Raw genomic sequence first — 14,370 nt, forward strand, 5'->3', positions numbered from 1 at the left:
GATACTGAAAATTCAGCTTTGCATCACAGGAAAGTTATTACATTTTAAAACATACTAAAACAGAAAACAACTAATTTAAAATGTTAATAATTTTTCTCAATATTACTGTTGTACTGTATTTTGATCAAATAAATGCAGCCTTGGTGAGCATAATATACTTCTTTCAAAAACATTTAAAAAAAAAATCTTACCAACCCCAAACGTTTGAAAAGTAGTATTTCAGTTCAGCAGAGTTTAACCAGTCCTCGGGGTGACGAATTTGGAGGTTCAGAATATCCATGGCTATGCAAGCAGCTGGAATGGTCTTCGTCTCTCACAAGCTCTTTGGAGATGGAGCGAGCCGACGTGGACCAGAGCCTGTGTTTTGGATTCATGTCTTCCTCTTCCTTAATCCACTCCACTCCATCTCAGAACCTGAGTGATCTGGTCAGCCAAATACTTGAGTCGTCTTCCTCCGCGCTAGACCCACCAATCCAATCGAATAACTTAACCCCTGCATCACCATTACACGAGCCTTCAGTGCAGGACATCTCATCTTCGTTTCCATCTCCATCCTGTGTGGAGGCTGTGACATCAACGCTGGATTCCTTCACTCTTAGTGATGACGTTTTTCTTGGGACTCACTGTTACAGCAGGAAGAATAAGATGGCATCATCTGCATCAGAACAGACGGGCTCGTCTTGTACGGTGGACAGTTTCAGTGAAACTACTGAGAGCAGCAACAACAGTGACGGCATCAGAGGAGTGTGGTATTACCTCACTTCCTCTAGGGACTCCTCTGAATTGTCTCTCAGCACCACCATGCCTCAGTCGTCCACTGCGTCTTCATCTTATTTGACAGAATCTTGTGACGAGACCACTGCTTCCTCAGGCTCTGTGATTGAGCTGAGTTCAGATTCATCCAGGAGCGCTGAAGATGCTGGAATGCCACTCAGACCAGCTAATCAGACTCATCCACACGCAGATCCAGAGGTCATCACGCTGAGTGACAGGAGCAGCTGTGAAAGCAACTTAAGTAACACTTCTGAAGAGTATAAACATGAGTCCTTTACAGTGGGAAATTTAGATGAACCACGCCCACTAAAAAGTGATGTGAAATGCCAGAAGTCAAGTTTGAGTGAAGAAATGCTGCATAATAAAGCAGGAAGTGCAACTGAAGAAAGAGGAAAAGATCTTCAGGAACTAAAGAACATGGATTTCAACACTGAAAAAGGCAACAGTGGTGAAGACAATTCAACAAGAGGTGTAACTTATATATATATACTGTAACTTAACGACACACTGGAGCACATTGGATCACTGTGGGATGTAACTGGTTTTCACTGAAGGGCTTTAATACACCTTGCTGCAACTTTATACTTTACACGTGGGTTTGAGGTTTTTAAGGAGAGATGCTTACCTTTTTATTACTGGTGCTCATTTAAGGTGAAGGGTTTTAAAAAAATGTAACTCAAAGTTATTAATAGTTAGTAAAGTAAATTATTAATAGAATTATGCCCCAAAATTCTGGAACCTTTTAACTATTTAAATTTGACAAGCTTCACACATTCCCAACATTCACATCTTAAAAAAATAAAAAATAAAAAAAACTGCTGTCATTTTATTGTTTATAGTTTTTTCCCTCTTCATTTCTCCTCATCTTTGCTTTTTGCTTCTTATTACTTGTACTTATTTTAAATTCAAATTAATTTTAAATTTCATTTTTCTTTATGAAAGATGGTATACAAATAAAATGTATTAGTAGTAGTGTTTGCAGTGTATATATATATATATATATATATATATATGTTAAAATAATATTATTTAAAATTAGCTTTAGTTGTTATATTTTGAAGTTTCATTCATTTCAAATTTCTCATTTTTATATTTTATCTAATATTTTTATTTTTATTTTAGCTTTTCAATTAATGAAAAGGATTTTTAATAGTATTAATTTTTGTGAACAATTATTTTTATCAGCAGCATTTCATTAATTTTTGTTTTTGTTTTATTTTTGTTTATGTAAAGGCTAATTTTTAATCTGTTAAAGGTCATAAAATGCAAAAAAAAAAGAAAGAAAGAAAAGTGGCCAGCACATTTAAATTTTGTTTTCTGTCCTTTTTTATGATATACAGGTGCATCTCAATAAATTAGAATGTCATGGAAAAGTTCATTTATTTCAGTAATTCAACTCAAATTGTGAAACTCGTGTATTAAATAAATTCAATGCACACATACTGAAGTAGTTTAAGTCTTTGGTTCTTTTAATTGTGATGATTTTGGCTCACATTTAACAAAAACCCACCAATTCACAATCTCAACAAATAAAAAAAAAAAAGTTTTTTCTTCCTCTTGTCATTTTTCAGAAGTTGCCTCAATTTCTGGAAGTGTGGATGACACTGTTGATGAGGAATTCAACTGACAAAAGACCAAAGACATGTATGCCTTGATATTGGTAAGCAAACATCAGTATAATCTCATATTATATATTGTTTGGATGCTCCTGTATATAATGTCCCATTTAAGACCTGATGATTGATTTAATGATGTCGCTCTCCCTGTATTCTCCTCCCCAGAGACCAGTTGTTATCCTCATTTAGCATTCTGCACATGCTTCCTGTCTCTGAGAAAGAGCCTTACTTGACTACGCCACCTGCTCAGACTACCTGTATTTACTGCATAAGTTCTCTCATATAAGGAATGGTTTCCACAGTTTATATCTTGTCTAAACTTTTTGGGACATCTGGAAGACATTTGATGGTTCATTTTTTACTGTTTTCACTTGTGTTCATCTCATTTACGTATAATAGGTTACGTCAGTCATTCTTTGCATTTCATTGATCGTCTGAAGAACAGATGAAAGACAGTTGAAGAGCAGAGCTCAGGGAACTCATGATTGAGTTAGTTAGGAACCAAATTATTGTGTTTGTCAGTGATATGATGGTTCAGTTTATGTTGACGGGTCATTTTTTTTGTACTGTTTGAACTCTGTTTCTCATTTTCTGTTAAAAAATATTTATGTTGTGAATTGAGTTTTATTACATTGAATGCTGCAGTATGTATGTGTATACAATCAAATAAAGAGTATTATTATAGCCCATTTTTAGTTTAAAATTTTTTTGTTTTTTTTGAGCGAGCTGAGTGAACACAGACCTATGATGGTTTTTTGATCCTTGTTCTGCGATAAAGTGGATGTAATGAATGCACACTGTTTATTTTAACAAATAATGATAGAATAATTCAAAGGTTGTTATAAAATATGCAAGATGTTACGTGAAAGTTATTGAAATATCCAGGAGCTAACGACAATGGCAGAAAACCTATGGAAATGGAACTAGATAATATCTCTTCCTTTATATTTTAAGAAAGCATAGACTAAACAATGCAATTGTGAGAAGCAGCAAATAATTAAATGAAAATGTAATGCTTAATCCATAAATAAGGCCGTCAACTTAATATACAAGATTACTGTTTGTGCTTCGTGTATGACAAGTTCAAAAAGTTTATGCTGCTTTTGAGTAAAATAAAAGTATGTTAATGTTACGAGGTGTAGTTAGGTTAAGCGAAAACTAATTTTGTTGTAAATGTGAGGCAGTGCATCAATAGAAGATTACTGTAAATAAGTTGTAAATCTATTGTTTGTACCTCTATTGTAAAAAAATCTACGATAACACATTTAAGTGATTTTCTTAAGTATCAGAGGCACTTTTTTCCCTTTTTCAATAAATGATTATAGAAAGGATATGCTTAACCTTAAGAAAATGTTGATCATCAACCTCAAGGTCTGAATTCAAATCCAATTTAAATCTATTTGTGTGATTTTACAATTTTATAGCAATAATTATTACATAAATGCCAGAATTAAATTTAGCCTACTAAAAACTTTAAAATTTAAAAACATTTTTCTGCCACAGTGTGATTGCCACAAATAAATGACTCAAACGTAGGCTAACTAAAAGGACAGGGAAAATGTATTAATTTTTGATAAACACAACAGGGTTTGGAAAGGTATAAAACCCTATTTTTTTTTTAATATATATAATTATTATTTAAATATTTATAATAGGACTACAACAGCACACCTCACTGAACTATACAAGACACTATCCTCATTTGCTAAACTGGCCACACATCCAGACATTTATCACCCCATCCATCATTTCATCCTGTCATATTCTATTACCACGAAGTTATGACAGTAGACATATTATATTTAATAGTTATAGTCAATAAATCTGCTATGGCACCACAAAGTCGGTATTTATTTGATCTGTAGTTATTCACCCTCACTAAAACATTTCCTTTTACCTTATATGGTGTAAAAGTGCAGACCAGGTGAACCGTGATTGGCTAATATCCATGTCAATCATTCTAGATCCACGCGCACGCGCACTTGAGCCATGACAATTGTTGATAATCAACTGGAGTTATTTTTTTCCTTTAGAGTAAAAAAATTTCAAGCCAGGCCCTTTCCCCCAGGGGGGCTCTTGGACCATACCACAACGAACATAAGATACCGATTTGCATGAAGGGCTAATGGAAAACCCAAGGGATATGGTAAGAAAGAGTTTATTTGAGCCCGCTTCCTTGATTTAGCGCAGTTAGCGGCTAGCAGTGTTAGCCGTCCTCTTTGTTTTGGTTGTCAGAAACAGATCCTGCTCGTCACACAAACTACAAAATTTACCTCATTCAAATCACTCGTAATACTCTCTATGGTATGTAATAGCTTATTCAAACTAGCTGTCCTACTAAATGGTGCAAATACAACTGATCATGTGTGTGTTTTGTGTAGGTGAAATATACCCGCAGGCCCATGTATGTGTAAATGTTTGTGTTTATGGTTGTGTCTCAAAACATGGTCAGTAGACAGTATTTCTGGGGATCATAAACGCGTTAAGCACGTTTTCATGAAACGTTCTGTCTATGTAGAAAGCTCACTAGGTTTTGAAACAACAAATATGTATGTTTCTGTTGTTATATGACCTAAAAATCACTTTATGGTGGGTTATGGGGATATAAAATGTGTCGATTTTTAGTAAAATGGTATTTTAGCAGGTGGTAATGGAAATGGCATGCGTTCAGATGAAGAAAATTGTCTGAAATTCATTCTGAAATCAGGTCACAGTGGTTTGGACAAATCCGTGTCTGTTGCACCAGTCTAGTGCTTAAATGGTTAAAAATGTAGAACTGGAAAATACAGCAGCTGCCATATGGAAATATTAAAGGAGATTCTTTTGCTTTGGCTGTCTCCTGTCTTGTGCTGTGGGGATATTGGGTGCTGATTAAATTGACCCTTTTTACATGATATTTGCTTTTTGTGACCCATTAGAACCTTCAATTTTATTAATGTGATTTGGTCTGCTTCCTAATTTGCAGCTCATTAAAGCGTTGATGAACTAATATAAAGATTATGGTTATCACTAACTGTAATATTAATCAGGCTGTATTATGTCAAAGGTAATCATTTATTGAAGTATTAGTGGTATATAAGTGAGCTTTAATCCTTGTCTTTCTTTGCTCTTCCATTAATTTGACGTTCTTTCTACTCTCTTTTTTTTCCTCTCCACATTTTTCACTCCTCTCGCCTCGTCGCGTAGGCTGAGCACACACACCGCTCAGAGCGGAAGAGAAGAGATTCGTTCGGGATGTTTGACGGGTATGACAGCTGCAGTGAAGACAGCAGTAGCAGCTCCAGCTCAGAGGACAGTGAGGATGAAGTTCCCAGCATGCCCGCCAGCCTGCCAATCATCAAAAACAACGGCCAGGTGTACACCTATCCTGATGGAAAAGCAGGAATGGGTTAGTAATTTGCATATATAGTGGGGTCCAAAAATTTTGATTACACAAAAAATTGGTTTTGTTTTTCATTTAACCCTGGAAATAAATAGAAAGTATTATATTTTCAGGTCAACTTTCTGTGTATGGAAATCGTTCGTGGTTACAATATAATTTCTGATTTCTAAAATTGTGTAAAATTGACTACCTAACAAAACAAAACAAAACAAAACCTACCTAACAAAAAAGAATTAGGCTATGGTTTGCATTTCATCTAGGATAAATGCGTTCAGTATAGTGATGTGTTACGTGATCTCGAAGAGAGTCAAAACCACATTTATTGTTTGGATTTTGTGATAAAATCACAAGTATTTGAAAGCTGAGACTGTTTGATTTTAAAGGTAACAAATAACAATGCTTATTGCGATTTATTGAATGGCAGGTTCACTACCATTAATGTTAAGTGAAGTTCGCACATCAACGGAAAACAGCTTAGACTAAAAGATTGATCTTGATTTAGAAATCCATATCCGTATTGAGTAATGAGAAATCAATATAGTTAATCCAGCACTAGGGTCCACACAGCTGATATGTTTACATGTTGTTGGTTAACCACATTGTGTGCACAAAATAGTCACAGACACAGTCAAAACGTGCAATTGGAAAAATGCTAATTAAACGTCACTGTTTCAGATGATTAATTTAGCCCTCCGGAACAGGCAAAAAAATTCAGACCGTTTTGGCTGAAATTTCAGTGCGTCATTAGTTCAATGGTGTGAATATAGGATTGATTGATTTGTTTTTTGTTGCAGCAACCTGTGAGATGTGTGGTATGGTTGGTGTACGAGATGCTTTCTATTCTAAAACAAAGAGATTCTGCAGTGTATCCTGCTCTAGAAGCTATTCCTCCAATTCTAAAAAGGCCAGTATACTGGCAAGACTTCAGGTAACTACTTATGGACTTAAGAAGCACTCCTAATCAAAACACTACCTGTATTGTTGTTCATTGAATGTATTCTTCTTGTGTCCCATCAAGGGTAAACCACCTACGAAAAAAGCAAAAGTCTTACAGAAACAGCCATTAATGGCAAAGTTGGCAGCTTACGCACAGTATCAAGCAAATCAACAGAACCAAGCTAAATCAAAATCAAGTAAATATCCAGGTTTAAAGTGTCATTATGTTATTGTATTCCTAACTGATTAATAATCTGTTGTAGCAGTCGCATCACTTAACCACAGCATCATTTGTTCTTTTGCTTGTGTAGTGGTTCCTGTTGAAAGCTTTGACTGGGGCCAGTACATTTGTAGCAATAATCTTGTTGGGGCACCAGTCAGCTGTTTCAAACATGTGAGTACAGGCAGAGATTGGCAGAACATTGTTTTTTGTAGGGCTGCACGATAAATCGCATGCGATATTTAATGCGCATCGTTTAATATTTTGACTGTTTGTAACTTGATCACTCTTCAGGTGCCCATGGGTATGTGCTGGGGTGACATAGCAGAGGGGATGAGGGTGGAGGTCATCAATTCTGACACAAACCTCTCCACAAAAGTTTACTGGGTAGCAGGGATTGTCAAACTGGCAGGTAATGTTGTATTTTAATGACTGCCAAGGTTTTTTCTGTTAAGAATCTTTCAAGTATTATAACTGGAAAAGGTATGATATTTATTTTCATAATTTCTTAGGTTTTAAAGCTCTTCTGCGCTATGAGGGTTTTGATAATGACTCAAGCAAAGACTTCTGGTGTAATCTGTGTATCCCAGAGGTCCACCCTGTTGGATGGTGTGCTTCTAGTGTAAAGCCACTGGTGCCTCCGAAATGTATGTAAAACATTCTTAACTATGTAATAAGCTGGTTTCTTTGCAGTTAAGGTAGTGTGAAGTTGCCATTGCTGAATAGAAGTAATTATAATTTTTTTAATATATTTGTTTATATATATAATTTGTTTTCATAGCCATCCACCATAAGTATTCTAACTGGAAAGCGTTTCTTGTGAAACGACTCACTGGAGCCAAAACACTTCCACCAGATTTCGCCACAAAGGTAAGATACTCTATCCCAGCAGTGATCATGAAACTGTGCTTCAGTAGAGAGAGACTCTGGAAAAACCAGTGCAGCAAGATCTTCCTGATATGAAGATCACAAAGCGTACAGGTGTCAGACTGCTTTATTGTAACACAGGAAGCAGACATCAATAACCATTTTTACTTGCACATCATTGTCTGTCACTGAGATAAAGTGCAATAAATAATTTTTAAAAATTGTGTAAACATTCTTGTTTATTTCTTTACATCTTTGTGTTTTTTTTCTTCCATTGTTTTTTTTTCTTCTGTTGTTTGACTTTTTGAAAGTAGCACCCACAATTACTTTTATTTGTATATAAAGGCATAATGAATTCTAGAATTAATATTCAATTACAGTTTTTTCCAAAAGAAATTAATACTTTGATTCAGCAGGGATGCATTAAATTGATCAAAATTTACAGTAAACACAATGTTACAAAAGGTTTTTATTTCAAATAAATGCTGTTTTTTTTTTATTGACTTTTTAAAAATGTATCAGTTTCTACAAAAAGTGTCTAAATTTTTTTAAATATAGTTTTAAAATGGAACAATATTCCACAATATTACTGTTTTTAATGTGATTTTGATCAGTTAAATGCAGCCTTGGTGAGCATAAGAAGCTTCTATCAAAAACATAAAAAATGTTACAAAGCTCAGCCTTTGAATGGTAGTGTACAAGTCTCCATCTGTGAGTAAAAACGATTTGTTTAAATGTTTAACTGAAGGTTCACGAGAACATGCAGTACCCGTTTAAGAAACTGATGCGTGTGGAAGTTGTGGATAAGGCTCACCTGTGTCGAACTCGCGTGGCCCTCGTGGAACAGGTGATTGGTGGACGTTTGCGCCTGGTGTATGAGGAGAGCCAGGACGGCACTGATGACTTCTGGTGTCACATGTACAGCCCACTCATCCACTCCATTGGCTGGTCACGTAGCATTGGACACCGTTTCAAAAGATCTGGTGAGTGTAGGAGTCTGAATGGTTTTTGGTAGACCTTTTCAAATTTGATTGAGCAAAAAATAGCATTTGATGAAGCTAAACGTGTCTAATGTTGCACTCTGCAGAGGTGACAAAGAAAATGGAGGGTCAGATGGATGCTCTCTCACAGTTGTTTCTTAAGGTATGCTTGTAATTGCTTTTTTAAATTCAACTGTGTTTACAGTCACATTCATGTGTCTTCTTTTGAACCCATAGATTAAGGATGTGGATCAGAGTGGGGAATGGTTTAAAGATGGAATGAAGTTAGAGGCAATAGACCCTCTAAATCTCTCTGCTATATGTGTTGCTACTGTAAGAAAGGTAAAATGCCATTTTGACATTTTTCTCTGTTGGACTCAAACATTGAGTTGGGCAAAAAATCACAAGGAAGAAGTATTTTTAACTTGGAATTGATTATCTCTCTCAGGTGTTGGCAGACGGGTACCTAATGATCGGGATTGATGGTTCTGAGGCTGCTGATGGGTCAGACTGGTTCTGCTACCATTCAACCTCTCCCTCCATCTTCCCAGTCGGCTTCTGTGAAATCAACAACATTGAGCTCACACCCCCAAGAGGTGCTTTTCCTCTCTCTTCTGCTGTGTGATCAGATCTGACTGCATCACTGAATGAAATTGCGCCATTTTTGCTAATGAATCTGAAACTGCTCCACAGGGTACACCAAACTCCCTTTCAAATGGTTTGACTACCTCAGAGAAATGGGTTCAATTGCAGCCCCTGTGAAGCTCTTTAACAAAGTAAGTTTTCATGCTTAGACTGTGAGGATTTTTTTTTATTTGTCAAATTATATGCTTTGTGTTTTGTCTTAAATTACACATTGGGATGCATGCATTAACTCATGTTCTCTCATGCTCTCAGGAAGTACCGAATCACGGCTTCCGTAAAGGGATGAAGCTGGAGGCAGTGGACCTGATGGAACCACGTCTGGTGTGTGTCGCCACAGTAACCAGGATCGTCCACAGACTCCTGCGCATTCATTTTGATGGCTGGGAGGATGAGTACGATCAGTGGGTGGACTGTGAGTCTCCAGATCTCTACCCTGTAGGCTGGTGCCAACTGACTGGCTATCAGCTGCAGCCGCCTGCCACGCAGAGTGAGTGAACAGTCCAGAAGATTCTGATTCTAGAAGGTTCAAATTGTTTCTTAGCAACACTGTTTATTCTCCCATTAAGTCTTCTAAAGTCTTCATAGTCTTCTAAACTTTTAAGTTCTTATTAGTTCTTTTGTTTTTTAATTTAGTTTTACACAACTATTTTCTACTCTCTGTCTGACTCTTAGATTTAAACAGTTTGATACTGTAAATGACTTCTGTTATAGACTGACCTCTGTATACCAGCATAGACATGTCAGAATGAAAGTTACTGAATACTGAGTAAACTTGGGGCCCATCAAATTTTTTTTTTTAATTTGAGTTGTGCAGTTACGTAAAATTTATAATTACTGCATTACCAATCCTTTCTTTTTGTCAGATCCAATCAATCAAGTGTCCTTTAACAGTTCACGTAAAGGATAGCATGAGTCACATGACTTATATTCTATGCAAAGTATAAATAAGAATAGGCTAATCATTTTGATTATATCTATAATCATGTATTATTTAATATTGATTAGTATAATATTTGGAATAATAACAAGATAACATCTGTTAAAGGGGTCATATGATGCTTTTTTAAAAGATCATTATTTTGTGTATTTGGTGTAACAGAATATGTTGACATGCTTTAATGTTCAAAAAACACGTTATTTTTCAAATACTGTACATTATGGTAGGTCCTATATGCCCCGCCTCTCTCAAACGCTTCGTTTTCTACAAAGTCCCTCCTTCTGACAAGCGCAGTCTGCTCTGATTGGCCAGCTGACCCAGTGCATTGTGATTGGCCGAACACCACAAGCACTTGTCGGAAATGTAACGCCCCTTACCATAATCGCGAGCTTCATCTTTCAAAATAAATGTAAAGACCGTAAATAATGTCATTAGTTTTACCATCAGTTCAAGCCCGAAAGTGGAACAGAGTCGCGTGACAGACACAGTAATGATGCAGTACACACTCTCTACTGTGACTCTACTGTGATGTGACGCTGTCTCTCGCACGCGCACGCGCACACACACACACACACACACACGATGCGCAAAACTCCGCATTTGAACAGTCAATAGCAGATACTTAAACTAATAACAAAACAGTAGCTAATTCAGAAGCGCCAGATTGTCATAGCAAAGTCAGAATTGACCCTTTTTTTTTTTAAGAAATAGACTTTTGTGCACAGCCAGCTTTGTACTACTCTTCTAGGTTCAAAAAACTGTCGTCCATAAAATGCGTTGCACAAATTCGAACATCTGGGTTGTACTGTTCTGTTGTAAATAAATCTTAACCAATGATTCCTAATTGCATCTACTTCCGAAAGGCCAAATAAAGTGCTTTTGCTTTCGCCTAGAAACACACAGCGTCTCCCTGACATGCCTGCATCAACACTACTGCTGTTCCTGAAACCACGCCTTCTTTCTTTGCGTGCACATTTGGGCGGCATTATGCTAATATTTCCACATAGTGACCTAGATATGTAGGGGCATGTTAGAACGAGCCGTTTTAGGGGGGCGTGGCAGAGTCTTAACTTTGATAAAGAATATCTCTTTGGTTTTGAGACTTTAGTCTTTGCAACTTCAGGGATCTTATCTATGCACAATCAGCTTGTAACACTCCAAAGAGAAAGGAAAACTTGAAATCGCATCATATGACCCCTTTAATTTTTTTTTCTTTTTTTTTTTCTTTTTTTTTACTTTATGTATTATTTTTTAGTTCAGAGCAAATAAAAATCCTGCTGTTCTTTTTTTTTTGTAAGCTATAATGTGTTTGTATTATGTTTTAAAGGGATAGTTCACCCAAAAATTAACGTTCTGTCATTAATTACTCATGCTCATGTCGTTCCAAACCCGTAAGACCTTTGTTCATCTTCGGAACACAAATTAAGATATTTTTGATGAAATCTGAGAGCTTTTGAATCCTCCATAGACAGCAAGGGTCATACCACATTCAAGGCCCAGAAAGCTCTCGGATTTCATCAAAAATATCTTGATTTGTGTTCCAAAGATGAACGAAGGTCTTTCGGAATGACATGAGTGAGAGTAATGTATGACCAGAATTTTCATTTTTGGGTGAACTATCCCTTTAATGATTGGCTGCATAGAATAACAGCTTGTCCCTTTCGTTCTACAGCCGCAAGAGAAGCACCGCCAAATGTCTCGAAACAGAAAAAGAAGACTGCACAGTATAAAGGACAAAAGAAAAGTGAGTGCAATCTTTTCAATCTGTCATCTTCTCTCTCTCCTCTCACCGAACACTGATTTTTGGGTGCAAAATTGGTCCAGGAGCCGTTTCTTCTGGGTTTTCCTCAGCTTTGGGTCTGGTCTGGTTCTGCTTGATAGTCGGTAGCAGTTTCAGCAGTGTCACGGACAATTACAGACAACTGTAGCCATCATCCTTATACCCGGGTGAGAAAGAGTGGCACGCTTCCTCAGGGTGACAGAATCTGACAGAATCAAATGTTTGGTAGGGATTTGCAGTCATCATGTTGGGTTCCACATTGTCTTTTCTCAGGGCTTCATTTTCTGAACACAATCACCCTTCTGTCATGTAGAAATCAAATTAAGTTTCAGATCTGAGTTGAAATTTGGGCTCAGCCGGAGGAAGGCCCGCAGTGTTGTGGAGTGGAGCTCGGTAGCCTGGGTAACCTCAGTAACTTCGGTAACCTCAGTCTGGCTTGGTGTTTAGAGAGGAAGATTCCAGTTGGGAGGAGGCCGATCGGTTTGGGTGGGCCTCTGAGGAGGAGGAGCTTCTCGGGCGATGAAGAGCAGACTCCGCCCCATTACCTGTCCCACTTCTCTGGGTCCGGGCGACCTCCCACCTCAGGTGTAGAGCATGATCGCTCTCTCAACTCAGGTAACTCAATTCTCCATCACTCAGGGAGAGGGCGCCACAGAGCTCATTCCTGTAGAACTTTTCAGGTCGGCCGGCGTGAAGAGTTGGCAGTCATCAGGTGTCTGAGTCATTTGTGCCGCATACACCATTAACAACAGCTACATGATAAAGAAGGGTAGTTTTATGTTTGACTCAGAAGAATTGTCTTCGTGGTCAGTTTCATCCCACACCTGACCTTTTCATTCACTTTAGGGTGGTGTGAATTCATAGTTTTTGAATGTAAAAGGAATAGGTCACCAAAAATACTGTCAATTCTGTCACTTGCCCTCATGTTCTTTAAAACATGTATGACTTTCTTTGGAACACAAAAAGAGATCATATTTTAAATAATATGTGACCCTGGACCACAAAACCAGTCATAAGGGTAAATTTTTCTAAATTGAGATTTATAAATAATCTGAAAGCTGAATAAATAAGTTTTCGATTTATGTATGGTTTGTTAGGATAGGACAATATTTGGCTGAGATACAACTTTGATTTGAAAAATTTGAAAATCTGGAATCTGAGGGTGCAAAAAAAAATCAAAATATTGAGAAAATCGCCTTTAAAGTTGTCCAAATGAAGTTCTTAGCCATGCATATTACAAATCAAAAATTAAGTTTTAATATATTTACAGTAGGAAATTTACAAAATATCTTAATGGAACATGAGCTTTACTTAATATCCTAATGACTTTTGGCATAAAAGAAAAATCAATAATTTTGACACATACAATGTATTTTTTGGCTATTGCTACAAATGTACCCCAGCGACTTAAGACTGCTTTACAATGTATTTTTGGCTATTGCTGCAAATATACCCCAGCGACTTTTGTGGTCCAGGGTCACATATTTTAGTTACTTTTTTCCGTTTAACACAACAAAATGGTACTGGTGCTGTCAAGCTCCAAACACACCATTTAAAAAAAGATCCATTAAATTAAAATGATCATAAAAGTAGTTATGACTCATGCACAATATTCCGTGTGTGTGTGTGTGTGTGTATATATATATATATCATATATATATATCACATACACGCACACACACACACACACACAAAATCACACACTTATATATATGTATGTTGTGTCATGATTCAGTAAGGTTATAACAGTAAACCGTTATATTTGTTAGACAAGAAAAACATGTACAAGAAGCACCAACAAGCACAACGGTTATGGAATTGTTACCAGATATGTGCTCCAACATTGCAGATCATTTGTCATTCAATTAAAGTCTAATCGTATGGGTTTTCTGTTTGATGTATTCAGTCCAAACTAAAAGTTCTAATTTAAAAATAAAAATTCTTCAATATGGGACTTTTTATAGAAAAAGAAACCCCTTCCATAACACATATATTATAGAATAGCTATTCATTTTTCAGCTGTAGGTTGCTTTGACCATTTTCTATATTTCAAGTCTTTTGAAGCCATACAGGATGACATGAGGGTGTGTGTAAGTGACAACATTGATTGAACTGTCTTTTTAAATATTACAGGTAAGTTTATGAGTCTACTAAAAACCTTGCGTATCGCTGCCTGGTTGATTTTATTATGTGAATGTTAAAACATGCTTCTGCTTTTGAGACCTAATTTTGA

At 36.6% G+C, this 14,370-nt stretch overlaps 2 protein-coding genes across 4 annotated transcripts in view; both read left to right on the forward strand.

The window, feature by feature from the left end:
- LOC107755494 (tudor and KH domain-containing protein-like) overlaps window positions 1-3,079 on the forward strand; it is a 14,025-nt gene extending 10,946 nt beyond the window's left edge. Inside the window, exons 13-15 of one of the 3 annotated variants that reach the window (XM_016572299.1) lie at window positions 224-1,243; window positions 2,346-2,418; window positions 2,556-3,079. In XM_016572299.1, coding sequence (XP_016427785.1) covers window positions 224-1,243; window positions 2,346-2,401 — 1,076 coding nt within the window. In that variant the 3' untranslated portion in view covers window positions 2,402-2,418; window positions 2,556-3,079. Of the gene's footprint in view, window positions 1-223; window positions 1,244-2,345; window positions 2,435-2,555 lie in introns of all 3 variants that reach the window. The other 2 variants (XM_016572298.1, XM_016572300.1) reach the window with 2 other exon arrangements.
- Window positions 3,080-4,372: 1,293 nt separating this feature from the next.
- LOC107755495 (MBT domain-containing protein 1-like) lies at window positions 4,373-13,072 on the forward strand. Its single transcript, XM_016572301.1, has 16 exons — window positions 4,373-4,536; window positions 5,577-5,778; window positions 6,567-6,700; window positions 6,791-6,905; window positions 7,020-7,102; window positions 7,223-7,340; window positions 7,441-7,575; window positions 7,710-7,798; window positions 8,544-8,778; window positions 8,883-8,938; window positions 9,013-9,117; window positions 9,224-9,371; window positions 9,469-9,551; window positions 9,673-9,907; window positions 12,030-12,101; window positions 12,585-13,072. Exons 1-16 carry the CDS (start codon window positions 4,516-4,518, stop codon window positions 12,881-12,883), a joined length of 2,130 nt encoding a protein of 709 aa, XP_016427787.1. The 5' UTR covers window positions 4,373-4,515; the 3' UTR covers window positions 12,884-13,072.
- The last annotated feature ends 1,298 nt before the right edge of the window (window positions 13,073-14,370 follow it).

The sequence above is a fragment of the Sinocyclocheilus rhinocerous genome, unplaced genomic scaffold, assembly GCF_001515625.1.
Source record: "Sinocyclocheilus rhinocerous isolate Xijiao unplaced genomic scaffold, SAMN03320098_v1.1 scaffold140, whole genome shotgun sequence".
In the NCBI taxonomy this organism is placed as follows: domain Eukaryota; kingdom Metazoa; phylum Chordata; class Actinopteri; order Cypriniformes; family Cyprinidae; genus Sinocyclocheilus; species Sinocyclocheilus rhinocerous.

Bases quoted from the DNA above. Each gene is read 5' to 3' on its own strand.
- LOC107755495 (XM_016572301.1), top strand. From the start codon at position 4,516: ATGGAAAACCCAAGGGATATG. The intron at 6,701-6,790 runs GTAACTACTTAT...TGTCCCATCAAG, and splicing joins GTATACTGGCAAGACTTCAG to GGTAAACCACCTACGAAAAA. The intron at 9,908-12,029 runs GTGAGTGAACAG...TTCGTTCTACAG, and splicing joins GCAGCCGCCTGCCACGCAGA to CCGCAAGAGAAGCACCGCCA.